The sequence below is a fragment of the Bemisia tabaci genome, chromosome 6 (genome assembly GCF_918797505.1).
Source record: "Bemisia tabaci chromosome 6, PGI_BMITA_v3".
Lineage (NCBI taxonomy): Eukaryota > Metazoa > Arthropoda > Insecta > Hemiptera > Aleyrodidae > Bemisia > Bemisia tabaci.
The window spans coordinates 17311001-17326133 of NC_092798.1; the positions used below are offsets into that span (position 1 = coordinate 17311001).

A 15133-nucleotide genomic window follows, 5' to 3' on the forward strand; every position below is an offset into this window, starting at 1 on the left:
AGTATCTCCGTTTGCGACGTTGCAGACTTCGTGTCATATTTTATTTTTTCCGGTAGAAAATAGTGAACGTAATTTCTTGAAAACTTCTTTGATTTTGCTTTCCCATCGATAGAATATGCTACATTTTCAAGCTATAAAGTTAGCTTGTTCCTTTTCCAAAAAAATAAAATAGGAGCGGAAATTTTGACACACTGCAATGGAGATACTTGGTGTCGCACTTAGGTCATCGATATGCCTATAAGTCAATACATGAAATCCTCGAATCATGCAACTTTACACTTTATGTTGGCATTAAAATGAACTGAGCCGCTAGCAACCTATTTTTTAGGACACCAGAGAAAATTTTAGATTTGAAAATTCCTAAAATGTTGCCTATAAGAACTGAGATCCCTCGTTCCCAAATTGAATGATGATGATTCGCCTAGGTACTGACGATTATCATAAAAGGTCTTTAATTTTCTTATGCAAAATGTTTTATATTTATCAATAAAACAATTTGTAGCTGAAATTTTGAGCCCCATGAAACTTTGAGGGTACTTTTCAACGCAGCTCTTGAAAACTTCAAAAAATGTCACAGCCCTTTCTCATGGAATATTTTTAGATTTGAGTAAAATATTATCTCTCTCGCTTCGGTGCTTATTTCAGTTTTTCTCACGAGCCCTTCCTCCTCTCTCATTTTAATTTTTTGCTCCCCTTGCAATTTTTGAATTGAGACAAAACTTGCATTTACACAATAGAGATTAAGGCTGAAACGCCGCGTTTTTGGCACTAAAAATTCTGAAAGCGGTGACAAGGTGAGCTTATGCCCCACCTATCTTAGAAAGTGGATATCACCATTTAGTGCAATTCAATTCAATTTCATTTCATACTTGAAAAATATTTGTTAACATTCTCTTTCTGCATGATATATTTGCTAATTCCCCCCCCCCCCCCCTCTCTCTCTCTCTCTCGAAGAAGCGACTAGTTGTGAGGTAGGCGCTTCTCGCAACTTAATTGCAATAATTTTTTTCATATAAGTAATATGCTTTGAGGAGAAAAAAATGAGAAGAAAAGAAAAAGAGGGCTTACCAAGACATACTTCCAATAAAATAATCCACTTCAGTATCAATTGATTTGTCTGATAATCCAATTACTCATCGATGTTTGGAAGTGAGGCATTGCGTCATAGTTATAAGGATTGCGACGGGTTGCCTATCCAATTCACCATAAGGAAGTTGCAGGCGCATTTTCCTTCGTTGTGTGTACTCGATTCACATCTTTGTCAGCGAAGCAACTGCGGTAGTAGTGGGGGGAGCACTGGGAGGACCGAATTCAAACAAGTTGGTGTTTACTTTCTAAAGGATTTCTTGTTTCGTCAGTTTCGATAGTGTCACAGAACAGACGATCAGAAAACGAACGGAGTGTTCTAGTGTCGCACTAAATCGGGTTGTGGATGTGGAGTGAGCTTAAAAAATTTCGGTTTCGATTTGTTTAAGTTGTTTCCCCCTAACCTGTGAAATTTTCCGTTTTCGGCAGGCCTCTGGGCCAGCCAGGTACATAATTTTAAAAAAATAGTGATGGTTTCATTGACAGCAATGCTTGTGTCGGTGGCAGAGTTTTCCAACATCATCTCAGTTTTAGCTGTTTTTATGTGTTTTTGTGGAATGTTCCTCTTGATAATGAGGTAAGACACTGCATGTTTTTGTCTCTATTGGTTATGTTTGTTCAGATGAGGTGGACCCAGATTTGCCATGTTATCAGCTAGGCTGCTTCTTCCTTAAAAGTTTCTCACAGCTGGATAATGATCTAACCTAGAAATAGTCTGAAAATTTCCTTTACGACTAATTATCACTCTCAATCAATAAAGCGATGACCAGATATTTGGCTCGTATAGCAATGTATTTCAAGGTCAACAGCCCTACTTACGCACAGGGTTAGCACTGCGATTTGAATTGCAGCATATGTGCCTCTCGTACACCATTTGTGCTGTCTTACTCGAGTAAATCTTGTTTTAATTGGAATATAGATAACGCCAACGTTAGCACTCACATAACCTCCAAACGAATATTCCTCTGATTATCGTATCTTCGAACATTTCATCACAGCAAGTTGTCCAGAATGATCATAACCAAGCAAATAAAGTACCTATACCAACAACATATTATGCAATTTTGGTAAAATTATCACTTGTTCATTATTGCATTTTGTTATGATAACATTAGCGCAAGAATCTACTTAGTCCTGTACTCTGGATGTACAATCAGCATTTCAAACTTAAAATATCCCTAACTTATTTTGGAAACTACCATCAGGTATTTCATGCACGCAGTATGGAATTCCTTTTTGAAATATTTGAGTTTGACCCAGTGCGGGAAGAGTGAATAGTATGGGATGGCACAATCTTCATCAGATAGCTATTAAACTTCAGCAGAGCCTTAACTAACAGAAGGTATTTTTCTCTGGAGTAACACATGCAAGTATTTTTTTGCTCCTTAAGATTAAAGATCAGGTACGATTGTTATTTTTTCTCATCTCAGCACATTAGACCACAGTCAAGTCTAGTAAAGACACTTAGCACCAAAAGTACATAGTCTTTGAAATAATTCACGTTTTAAAGAATATACATGTCCGATTCAAACCATGTACTTAGATGAGAACCGCTCCATTTGTCATTTCTTGGTCCTAAAACATAGCATGTCAGTTGCATCTTACTAACTTGCTGATTATGAAGTGTCCTAATACTGAGGAACAGAACAATATCAGCATCAGGTTTTTAAACTATTCTCTCCCATGTCCTATGAGCTTACCTCATCTTGACAACCCAAATTAATTGCCAGGTAAATCATGGGCAGTAATCAAAGGGCACTATAATTTGATTTTATGGTGATACTGATAACAGATTAAATACGTTAATTTTCACAAGCGATTTTGATGTACATTGATGAACGTATCGATTAATGGACTTAACGATTCACATTTTCTCCATGTGACAGCAACACACTATTGCCAAGGTTTGCCATTGGTTTTTTCAATATTGCATTTTTCAAAGAAGAAATTAATGAATTCCTAGGAGAGTCTTAATTTTTTTCCTGTCTCTGTACCGAAACAGACTTGGCCATCAGTGATTTTTCTTCTGAAACAGGGCTGTCTTTTTCATTCAACGTGACGGTATTAAGCTTATCATCATTCCTCCTTATCTCTTTGGCATTCTTCATCAGCAGAATCACAACTCCTAAATTTAGTCGAATAGTGTCACATAGTCGTATTGTCTTGTTGAATTAAGGGGTACAGATGAGATGCATAACTTTAAAACTGGTGGATAAATGTAATATCTGAATCATTTTTTAAAGCCACTCTCAATTTTGAAGAAAATAAAGTTTTTTTTTTTTTTTTTTTAAAGTTATTAAATTTTGAGGATACTAACAAATTAACTCTCCATATAGTCCGTTTACTTACCTTGCCACTTCTTCTACTTCCTGTCCTACGATTTAGGTCTCTCTTGATCAGCACTTTCCTCACAATGGATAACACATACTTTTTAGTTACTGTCATTTGCTATGATAAAGCTGTATAAAACTCATTTTTGCATAAAATGCATACTATAATTAGGGCCTCTTACATGACAGAATGTCGGTTGGAATATGAGCCCCAACATTTTTGGGAATAATAAAGCTTGACTAAATATAATTTTTTGTGTCAAGCACCTCTATTTAGATAAATATGCAGCTCCTCAGTAATAAGAGACGAAAAATATTTGAAGATGTAGGTATTTGTTAGGCACTAGTACCACCATGAAATGCGATACCCTTAAGTTAAACTTTAAGTTTAAACCTTCAAGTAAAGAATTTACCATTTTGTCTCATTTGCCCAGTACTTAGAAATTTGTCATAAATCGCTTAAAGTTGTCAAAAACAGGATGAGGCATAGTAAAAGAATAGACACTGGCATTACAAAAAATGTAGAATATAAAAAAAATATTACGATTTTTGAAAATTTTAAGATTGGTCCACATCTACCCTAGAGTTTGCCAAAATCGTAGAATTTTGTGTATTTTTTGTTCCTAGTGTCAAATCATTGTAATACCTTTTATGATCTATTCCTAAAGTTATTTTGTTGAATTTTACCTGCGCCTCAGAAAAATTGTCCCATTGATGATGCTACTCAAAAGGCCTCCTTAAAAGGCAAACCATATTTTGCAAATTATCTTCCAAATGCATTGTATCTTTGTGGATCATGACTCGTCTTCGAAGAAACGACGGGATGGAATGAGGGATGCGGGTTTATATGATCCCTTTGCGTAGCACGTGTTACAGTTTACAGTGAGCCACGTCGAACTGTTGTCACCAGTCGAAAACGCCTTCAATTTCGCGCGATGCTTCACCGCTCACACTAGAGTTAAAATATTTGTATCATAAATTGCCGTGCAGAATCCTCCTCTGTTTGAACATTCATGAAGTAATTTGTCTCGCATTAAGTCTGAAATAACTTTTTTACAGACAGTTAGCATTATTATAGGGCCCTCTCAAGGGAAAGAGCTGTTTGAGGGACGATTATGAACACGATCCAAAAGTCCTCTAGGTACGGGTCCTTTTCCTGCGGGAAATCTGTAGTATTAAAAATCTTCAAATTTTGCCCCCTTATCTCCATTGATATTATTTTTCTCTTTCGTCTCAAGGGGAATTGAATCAGATTTTTTTTTTTTTTGACAATCATTCTTTTACTTTCACCTTATTTTAAAAATACTGTGTTCTCTTGGACCTTAGGTTCCATTTCTCTTCCCACCTACCTAAGTACCTAACAGCTGATATTTTCTGCAATTTTCATTTACGAAGCTCCTAATGCTCACTTCAAGTTAGCTTTTCTTTTTTTAACTATATAGGTATCCTTGTACATCTATAATTCAGTCATAACCCTTAAAAGTACTTGTCGGAGGCAAATCCTATTTGTACTGTCTGCAAATAATTCACTTTCGTCCTATACTCTTGCGATTTTTACCAATTTTATCACACCTACCTCTTGATCAAGGAAGACGAAGCTCTCCCTCTCCCATTTTCGAGTTCAAACCACTTTTCGCAGTGTTTAATTTTCACCGGATTTTCTCAATTTCTTACCTTGATCTTACCTGTTGAGAAACACCCTCCACCCCCTGCAGAACGGTTTTTTATATTTTCTCAATACTGAAGAAATTGTCATGAATAAAGCTCTATTCTGCACGTACTCTCAGTGTGTGATCGACACATTTTTCGATGATTTATTTCCAATCGTATCTTCGGGGCTCTCTATGTCAGCTCATTGAGTGGGGAAAACCGCTCGGCTGAAAAACAAGGACTTCCTCTTGATCCGCTGCAAAAAGCAGCTCTTAAAACCACAACCCAGTTTCCTGCAAGTTTGCCAAATTTTTAAAAAAACGGATGAAGAATGTATAAACCCTGCGCACTATTCTGCCGTGCCAGTGGCGATTTTGCAAGTCTGCAAAATTGTTTTCCTCCATTTAAATCCATTAAAAATATCGATTTTGATGAGCCCAGCTGTCCCATCAAAAATCGATTATTTCAAATACATTTAAATGGGAGAAAACAGTGTAGCCAAGTTTTCATTCCCGTAATGTACTTAAAAATACTTATCGAAAATGTATCACAAAAATCCCTTTCCCTCAGATTGCTCACTTGACTTTTTGAGGCTATACTTACATGTTGAACCAATCGATATCGATAAAATCTCACCTGTTTGATGTATCGATTACGATCTATTCTCATTTGCACAGCCGGCTGGCATCTGGACCTCACTACTTGGAACGCTCCTCGTGCCGACCACTCAAAAAGACTATCAAACAATTCTCAGGTGTAGGTATGGTCAAACAAAAATCTGGCCGTGATCTTCACGGACCATGGCGCAGTTGTTTGCTCGAAAGAAAAAAAACTTAACTAACAATGATTAAGGTTAAGACAGACTAAAAATGCTGTATTTGCCTCTACTCCCCGTATCAACTGGTTCTCTCCAAATTATTACAATAAAGAAGAAGAAAGACAAATGGGGGTAAAAACTATTGTAACATTTGGAAAGAAAATTCTTTAAGTTAATGAAAGGAGAGAGATCAGGTACTAAAGTATCAAACGTAATTAACAAGTGTTTATGTGCCGTGCCGAGGAAATGAGTCTTCTAATGTTGCCGAATCTCCTCCAATAAAATATGTATTTTGAACAATTTTTTTCTTTTTTTTTCTTTTTTTTTCTTGTAGTTATGAAGAAAATAACTTAGCACTGAGCCGCAACACTACAGGGTACAGGTAAAATTGCGCCAACTAAAGGCAGTACTGCTGAGCTCTTCAGCTGTAAGATCCAGAGAAGTTTCCCATAGGAAAATCTTACGGTTTCTCTTGAAAGTCATGTTTTATTTGGAGAAATTCAACAACGTTCAAATTCTCGTTTTCCCAGGAGCTTATATTCAGATAGCAGCGATTATGTTAGTTGGCAACGATTATGTTAGTTGGCAACGCTGATTTTCCGCGATTTAAATCCATCAAAATTATCGATTTTAGGTGAAGCAAGGTGCCTCACAGAGAATCGATTGTTACACACTCATTTAAATGAAGGAAACACGGCGTTGCCAACTTTCAAGAATTGCCACTGTATTCAGATCAGAATTCACATTACATAATTAAATTGGAGTCATAAACGTCCAAGATAGTGTCGACAACCTGTATCGTCTCATTAATTTCCCAGCCATTTTCGAAGAGAGGAAGTTGTTGCTCTGACGGAGGATGCTTGATTCAATTAATTTTCCATGTGCTGAAATGCGAATCATTTAAATGAAATTGAGACGTACGCCCATTACCCACCTGGAAAGATTCTTTCGGACATGGAGGTTGCGTCCAAGCCATGTTCGGAAGCAACGTTGCCACATATGTTTTTTTCTGATTCGTCATTTGAATTCGTCTAATTGGCTAAATATTTAAACCCATTCCATCAGTGTTTGTCCATTTCAGTACGGAAGATAACGGTGCTCGACCATCCCGGTTTTTTATCCGTGTTCAGCATAAACCGGCGATTTTTCAATATATTGAACTCGTTTTTGTGTCTTATTACTCCTTGCTCTTCGAAAGGCCAAATTTAACAGGAGTTCCTTAATTTACATTCGCAGCGGTACTGACGGGTTTTTGCCATTTCGGGAGAAACTCGGAATTTTTTAATTCCTTCCAATGAAAGTTTCGCGAATATCCATCCATATCTTATTCATGCAAGTTTCCCTCTACTTAGAGGAACCTTTAACAGAGCAAAATACCAATGAACAAATTATCGATTTCTTAAATTTACCACTACTAAAATCAGCAGTCAGAGCAGAAACCAAAGACCCAAAATAAATGCTGAAATATATCTAATAACCTTTGCTCCTACTGAAAAAATGTCTGAATTTCCATTCATCTATTTTGCAAAGTTGAGGGAAGTAATCAAGGGCGATTGTTGAAAGTTTGCAACTGTTTCTTCTCCATTTAAATCCGTCGTAGGGATAGATTCTAGGTTTGTATGCTGCCTCATTAAGAATCGATGTTTTAAATTTATTTGAAAGAACACCTCTCAGTGTCGCCAATCATCCTCTAAAACAGCGTATTTCTGTTATTTATTCATCGTGACTTTAATTTGGAGACCACACGGGCTCTGTTTTATCTATTTCGAAGAAAATGAATGTGGTGTGAACCAGATGACGCTAGCGTTTTTAGGCAGAAGTAATCGTTAAGGGAAGGTCCTATTGCAACATTCCCTTCTCGTTCCTTTTTTCCCTTCAAAGGTCTTTATTTAAACAGTGTTATTTATAGTAAATTCTTGAATTCTTGTTTTTGATCCAAGAAAGACTAATTCAAATTAAATGACCCCGGATATCACTGTCCACTAGAAAGTGAACAGTGCTAAGATTTTTTTCCTCTTTTTTTTCGGTACATGGGGTGACTACTCTTTCACCGATTAGATTATCAAAAGTCAGCGAAATCTCACAATACGCTCCTTGCATGTTCACTGCTCCACTGTAAGGCAAAAAAATGATTATTTTTTGCCATTTTTCACGGAAATACTCAGGTGTAAAAATATCTTCGCCCGCCGGCGCTGTCTCCAATCATCTCCTCGCTCGTTCCAGTAGCGAGTCGTGCGTCGCGATGAATCGATAGATTTGCCCTTTAAACATAGGGCGAATGATCGATTATCAGAATGCTCGCATCGAACACCTGAATAATCGATTCTTTACCGTAGCTTCAATCGTAATGATATTGTTAGTCGATGATTCGTCTCATCGCCCGTTCTCAATGTATATCTTTCGCGGCCTATGACTTTTGGTGGAGATCCACTATCTCATGTATTATCTGTAGCTGTCTGCTAGGTGCCATTATATAAAAAATATTTGGTCTGATGCTCCTTTTTTCTTCTTTTTTTGGAGTTTGGTCTTATGCTGGTGATATTTATATTCTATCTGGGTCGTGAGAGTCGAGGATCTTCGATTCTCAGCCCCACGCGGTAATAGAGAAGGAAAATAAGGAAAGTTCGAAGAAAATCGATACATCTAAAAAAAAGAAGCGATTTCTCATACCAGTAAGATATCAGCACGGAAAAAAATTAAATTGCTGATTCAACAATTCAATTGCTAAAAACAGCGAGTGCAATGTTTCAATTTAGATTTTACAACAAAAAAATGCTACTTTAACCACCCCCGTGGTTAAATTAGTTTACAATGTTGTTAGAGTAGCATTTTTTTGTTGTAAAATCTACGTTGAAACATTGCACTCACTATTTTTAGCAATTGAATTGTTGAATCAGCAATTTATTTTTTTCCGTGAGGCCGATTTTCACGGAATTTTTTTCCGCGGAAGAAGCGATGCGTCTACGGATTTGCCGAAGATTCGAGCCTTTGAAATCCTTCGATTTGTTTTAACAAAGTATGAAAAGCTTCACTTATTTACATACAAGCTGCATTCCGGTTTTCTTTTTGTTGCTTTGCGCGCGGTCATTCACACCCAGCTCCCGGCTCCGCTCATAAGATTTTTTCGGGTCACCTCCCGATATTCGCTAGGCCTCATGAAATCCTTTGGCGGCTCGAATAAAGTGATTTCCATTTTCGACCAATCCTATTGTTTAGGGAAGGATTCCCCAGGTTTTGGCTGAATCAAATGTTACTGAATATGTTTACGGGGATCAATGGAAAAAAAAAACACATTGCATCTAGAGTCCAGACTCTTGAAAACATGGACAAGAAAAAGGACTCTTGATTCAATCAGATTTAAACTTAAATCAAAAGGAAATTCGCTCAAATTAAGAGGCTTGGTTCTTGATTTAATCTTAAATCTGATTGAACCAAGAGTCCTTTTCCTTGTCGATGTTTTTAAGAGTCTGGACTCTGGATCCAATGTGTTTTTTCTTTTTTTTTTTTCCAGTGTTGGCTTCACAACATTGTACTGAATATGTTTACGGATATTGTTTGAAAACTCAAGTACCTACCTAAATAAAGAAAAACTTACGAAGCAACATTTACTTACTTCATTTTTGTCAACGCCTTACCTAGGATTTTATGCGAAAAGTTTAGGTTGGCTTCCTTGAAATACCTCATCATTGACTCGTTTTTTAAGAACTCAGCCCACCGGTGCTCCGATCTGATGATCCTAAAGTAGCCAGTAATGTGAGAAATATTTTCTACAAGCTTTAGGTCCTACCTCACTAGCCTTTGAATAAACCGTAGGTTGATTTACATATCTGACTGGACATTTTTCTAACTTTTCAGCAAAAAAAAAAAAAAAAAAAAAAAAAATACAAATATGTCGAGATGCGCGTTCGAATTTTTCCTGAAGTGACTATGAATTGATTTTGCCGCATTCTTCGTTCTTCGATCGGAGAGGGTATCGGCGCAGTCCACAATTTAGGACTGCACCGTCGTTATCTATTTCGATAATCAAATCATTATTTGAAAAACTGGTAATGTCGCGATTAAAATCAGTAATACTAAACTTCAGCGGCACAATATGCATCGCTGGAATTAAGTTACGGCGTAAGCAAAACAAACGAACAGCCCTTAGTCGGTGTCAAATGCGACTAACATTATAAAAATTTTATTTTAACTCCTGGATGCAACTATTCGGGCTCCATGGATGTCCGTGTTGCATACGCTTGGATGTGAAGGCGTTTCGACTCTCCAGGCACTCACCACTTCGCCAGGGTGGTTCGTCTCTCGAAAAAATGCGACAGGAAAGTAACATTACAAGCCTAAATACACGTATATGATTCCCTAAGTAGGTGCAATTACGAAACTATAGCACAACAAAGTCTGGCTGCTCTCTCCCTCTTGAAATGTGGGATGCATCCAGTACCAATTTACATGGCTCAGTAGATGTTTTTTTATCCATTGAATCGCAACAGTTTCACAATGATTTTTTCTAATTTTTTAATGGTTTTTCAAACTTTTCCAGCAACCATTGTTTTCGTAAAACTCGGGTTTTTTTTCTCTTGAACTCGACCCTTATACTTCAATCTCTGCGTTCGTAAGATTTTATACTATACGCATGATATCTTATGAAATTTTCACCCGTTATGCAAGGACGTGGGTTTTGATAAATCCGGCCATACATTATCTGTCCCGAGAAGCAGCGTGGCAAATTTCTCCGCGGCAGGAAAGAGAAAACGGTCCGGTCTGAAAAAAGCACTAAAAAACTCCTCTAAGCTGGCTGATTAAAAAAGAGAAAGTGACGGTAGAGATGTCAGATCTGTGGAGTTGGCGGTCGGGGCAACATCTTGCACCGGTCACCAGTCACCGGAATTTCAGCCACATGTTGCCAGCTGTAGAGGCTTTACTCTTACTAAACTCGTGGTCAAGAGCCGTGGCGTTAACTTTTTCAACCCCACGCCCTCTCAATTTACCTCTCCCGAAGAAGGAAGAGAATTTCCTTTAATTTTACCATTTCCGTAACCTCGCCCTATTTTCAGCCTGCATGGACTTGATAAATTTTATTTAAATTTGTAAATTTGAATTCATGCTGGTTTTTCTAAAGCTTCTTATGAGATCAGCAATCATTATCTGAGTATTTAAGCACATTTCCACTTAACTACCAACTATAAATTTTCATTTTACTTGTGGCCGTAGAAAGATCAATTTTTTACTATGGATAGTCAGAAACTTTGAAAAGGAAAAGGAGAGGGAAAACTGAGAAGAGGCACATAGCGACTCAAACAGCCAAACTCCTCCCCGGAATTTGAATTTCCCGTGTTGTGTCGACGAGAAAGCCACCTGCAATAAGCAGAGTCTAAATTTTCTTGGAACATTCGAAAAAATCTTAGTCTCTGTGTTGAGAAAAAATAAAAGTAAACAAATAAATAAATAATTAGAATCCAACCAAATATCTGTACCAGAAATTCGAAAACTTGTTCTGTTACGCGTCCTGAGTAGGTAGTTGCCTACAAGTAATATTTTGAATGTGATATTTTTAAATAGAAAAATTGAATTTTCGTCTTTCTTTGCTTTTGCTCATCTAAAAGATTCAGTGGCAATGTTTGCAAACTTTAAAAGTTTCAAAGTAAAGATAGAAGCGTATAAAAACTTAAAGATGTTTTTGTTACTCCTGATGCTCTCGCTTGTCGTTTTTTTTGTCCTTTTAAAAGACTTGGCTGCCGGTAAAGCTGGAAACTTTTATACAACCTTTGAGACGATTTTTTTCACTCTTGTTTCCTCTGGTTGTCCTCCTAATTTTTGCTTTTTAAAAGTCTAGAAGCCGTCAGCTTTCCGAACTCTAGACATTATAAAGTTGAGGCTTTTACCAGTTTTCCCCCAGAAGTCGATTTTTTTTACTCTTGATGCTTGCGTTCGTCCTCCTGATTTTTGCCCCTCTAAAAACTTCAGCCGTCAAATTTTGGCATTCATATAAGTTTTCGAGAAAGTAAAGGATGTTACCAGTTTCCCCCAGAGAGACCACTTGACAAGGTACAAAATGTAAGCATTCTGGTGCATGTTTCTTATCCAGAATTTCACGTAAAACACGATTCTATTATACACTGAAAAAAAAAACCACATTGGATCTAGAGTCTAGACTCTTAAAAACATTGACAAGAAAAAGGACTCTTGATTCAATCAGATTTAAGCTTAAATTAAAAGGAAATCCGCTCAAATTAAGAGGCTTGGTTCTTGATTTAAGCTTAAATCTGATTGAATCAAGAGTATTTTTTCTTGTCGATGGTTTTAAGAGTCTGGACTCTAGATCCAATGTGTTTTTTTTTTTTTTTTTTTCCAGTGTATCGATTGGTTACGGGAACTTTGAATTGCCCGGTCACAGGAAACGCAATACTCTACGTGAGTTAAATCGCCCACTACAACGGTTTTGGAAGGCTTCTCAATCGAGCATTGTTCTTTTTCCACCCTTTATCGTTCAAAGTGTAAACAATTTGCTTTTAGCTGAGCCAAAGCGTCAAGATTGAGGTTGCCAGATTTTCATATCGCAGAGATTGTCATGGTAAAGTTTAGTGTGCGATTTAATCACGCTGTCTATTGTGTTTTCATGAGAGGGGGGTTTGCATTCGTCAAGAAACAGAAAATATCTTAGTTAGGAGTTAATTTCAGTAATTTTCGTTAACGCAAATCGTGCTTTACATGAAATTTTGGTCAGGAAACACGTATCAGAATGCTAAACTTTGTACCTTGTCCAGTGGTCAATTTGTTTAATTTTGTTGTTTCTATTTTGTCCATTAGGAGTCAGATTTTGGATTCCTTAATTTTTTAAAGGCTTTCACCAGTTTACCCCAAATGACAATTGAATCGGTCAGTTACAAAAGGGCTCAAGCGCCACATACCAAAATACGGAAAAAAAACAGTAGAAACTGCATGAACCAACCTGTTTTAAATTGCAGATTAATTAATAATGTGATTAATTAATTCATCGCGTTAATATTTTAGAGTTCTGAGATTTGTAAGGGGTCAATTAAAACGGCTACCTATTACCATTTTTCTCGAATTCTCATTTTTGGCGCTTGAGCTCTTTTGTAACCGACCAACTCAATTTCTTTTCACTCTCAGATTGAAAAAAAATTCTCGGAGTTTTTAAGAAGGTCCGCTGGTACCTTTACCATCTCACTTTTTTTACCAATAATTGGTAATTTTACCAAGACAGACTAGTAAGGTTACCAAAAACTGGTATTTTTACTGTTTTTTCCAGGTAAGAATACCACTTTTATTGGTAATCAATTCCTGGTAACTTTGCCATTTTATCTCGGTAATTCTACCACAGTCGATAACAGATATTGACTGTTTACCAAGATCTAGTAAAATTACTGAGAAAGTTCAATAATTTTGCCGAGATTTCTCGGTAAAATTACCAATTCCATAAATGATAATTTTACCAAGAAAAAACTGGGATCAAATAGAACCCTGAATTCTTGGTAATTTCACCCTTTTCTTAGTAAATACACCGAGATTTTTTTTTCAGTGCAGGGTTTTCCAACGTTAAACGACGATTATAGACCCCTTTCCCCCCCGAAGGACGTCGGATTACGCCACCGGACGAAGGAAATGATTTATGGGCTCCCCGTTTTGAGAAATCCTGCGGTTTGAAGTCGGAATGCGAGTGAGCTTGCCACTTTGCAAGTCGCCCAGGTTTATGGGACCACTGGTCTTTCAGCAATCGGCCCGATGAAGCAAGTTCCTTTACCGATTGCACGCTGTGGTTTTTACTCAACAACACAGGGCTGCCATTCCAGCTGAAACCTCCTATTTCCCAAGTGTTTAATCGGGAGGCGTGAATCGTTAACGCCGCCAAATCTATTCCGAAAAGAAATTAAGATTAGACGTTAATGTTCGTAAAGAATCTGGAAATATGAATGCGATCAGTTTTCTAACTTCGATTAATGTGATTAGTTACTTTTTTTGGTTTTTACGGCCTGGGTGTCTGTTGAAATTTCCTAAGATTTCAATGACAAAATACTGAATAGTTTCTGAAGGGAAAATTTTGAAGGATACTTGAACGCCTTGCTTTGAAAACTGCTAAATTTGGAAAAAATGAAGATTATTTATATGATACGCATCTTTTTTTTATTTTTTAATCCGTGTTTTTTATTTTTTTTCCATCCATGTTCATTTTTGTATTCATTCATATTTTTGGCCATCACAGGGCTCCTTTTGGAAACTGAATAAAATCCGCCCTAAACATGTTTCATCGAAAATTTTCGGCCGAATTGAGTGTTTTTTCTGTTTTCTGGGGTTTTCCAGATTTGAGACCTTTTTGGAACAAGCTATTCAAATCCAGCTGCTATCAATTTTCTACCTTTGATGAATGAGAATATTTAGTATTTATTTTACTCACGGTCCTGATATCCAAAGAAATTTTGTCAGATTTTGATTTCAAAATATTGCTTAGTTCTGGAAGGAAAAATTTTGAAGACATCAGTGAATGATTGCAGTTATATTTTACAGGAACTGCTGAAACCAACATAGATAATATTTCAGTCGTAATGTTCCCAGTTGAAATGAAAAACAAGCATTGGTTTTCCATTTTACAGCAGTGCCAAGTCGTCTCTTAGTATCGTTTAAAACTGGAATCAGATTTTCGCATTGACTCCGCGCGAAAAAAAATTGGCAACATAGGGCTTGTTTAAGGAGACAATGAAGTCATACGGTTGCACCAAGGAGTGTGTGCATACTGCGGAGATTATTTTTCATGATCAAAAGCTTTTGACGCCAAAGGCTACGATCTTCAAGCTGCGAGTCCTTGCATTCTCCACTAACCATCATTCCAATTGCGCACTGGCAAAAATGTCTTTCACCTCCAACCGACTGGATTTTATAATAGGCCTCGAAAAGAATTTCAATCGTTTATTTTGAAGGATGAATCTGCATGATGATAAGGATACTTGCATCTGTGTCGAAAATCATGCCCAACCGTTTTGTTTCGTATTGCGTGAAAATTTGCATAATTTCTGGCACTTATGAAATGAATGTCGACACTTGTGCTTGCCAGTTATTCTAATAAAAATGAATTTCTGAACTTTCAGAAGAAATCTTTTTTATCTCACTGGGTGGAGCCGTTAAACACTGCGAGGCTTTATTGTATGCTAAATACTATCAGGGCGAAAGATTAATTTCGCATGTGAATAAATGTTGAAGAAGGAAAAAATTTGACTGAACACGTGTGCGATCGAAGGAT

At 37.0% G+C, this 15133-nt stretch overlaps 1 protein-coding gene across 1 annotated transcript in view; it reads left to right on the top strand.

The window, feature by feature from the left end:
- Nucleotides 1-1256: 1256 nt before the first annotated feature.
- LOC109041515 (cell growth regulator with RING finger domain protein 1) overlaps nucleotides 1257-15133 on the top strand; it is an 82109-nt gene continuing 68232 nt past the window's right edge. Inside the window, exon 1 of the mRNA XM_019057885.2 lies at nucleotides 1257-1663. Coding sequence (XP_018913430.1) covers nucleotides 1557-1663 — 107 coding nt within the window. The 5' untranslated portion in view covers nucleotides 1257-1556. The remainder of the gene's footprint in view (nucleotides 1664-15133) is intronic.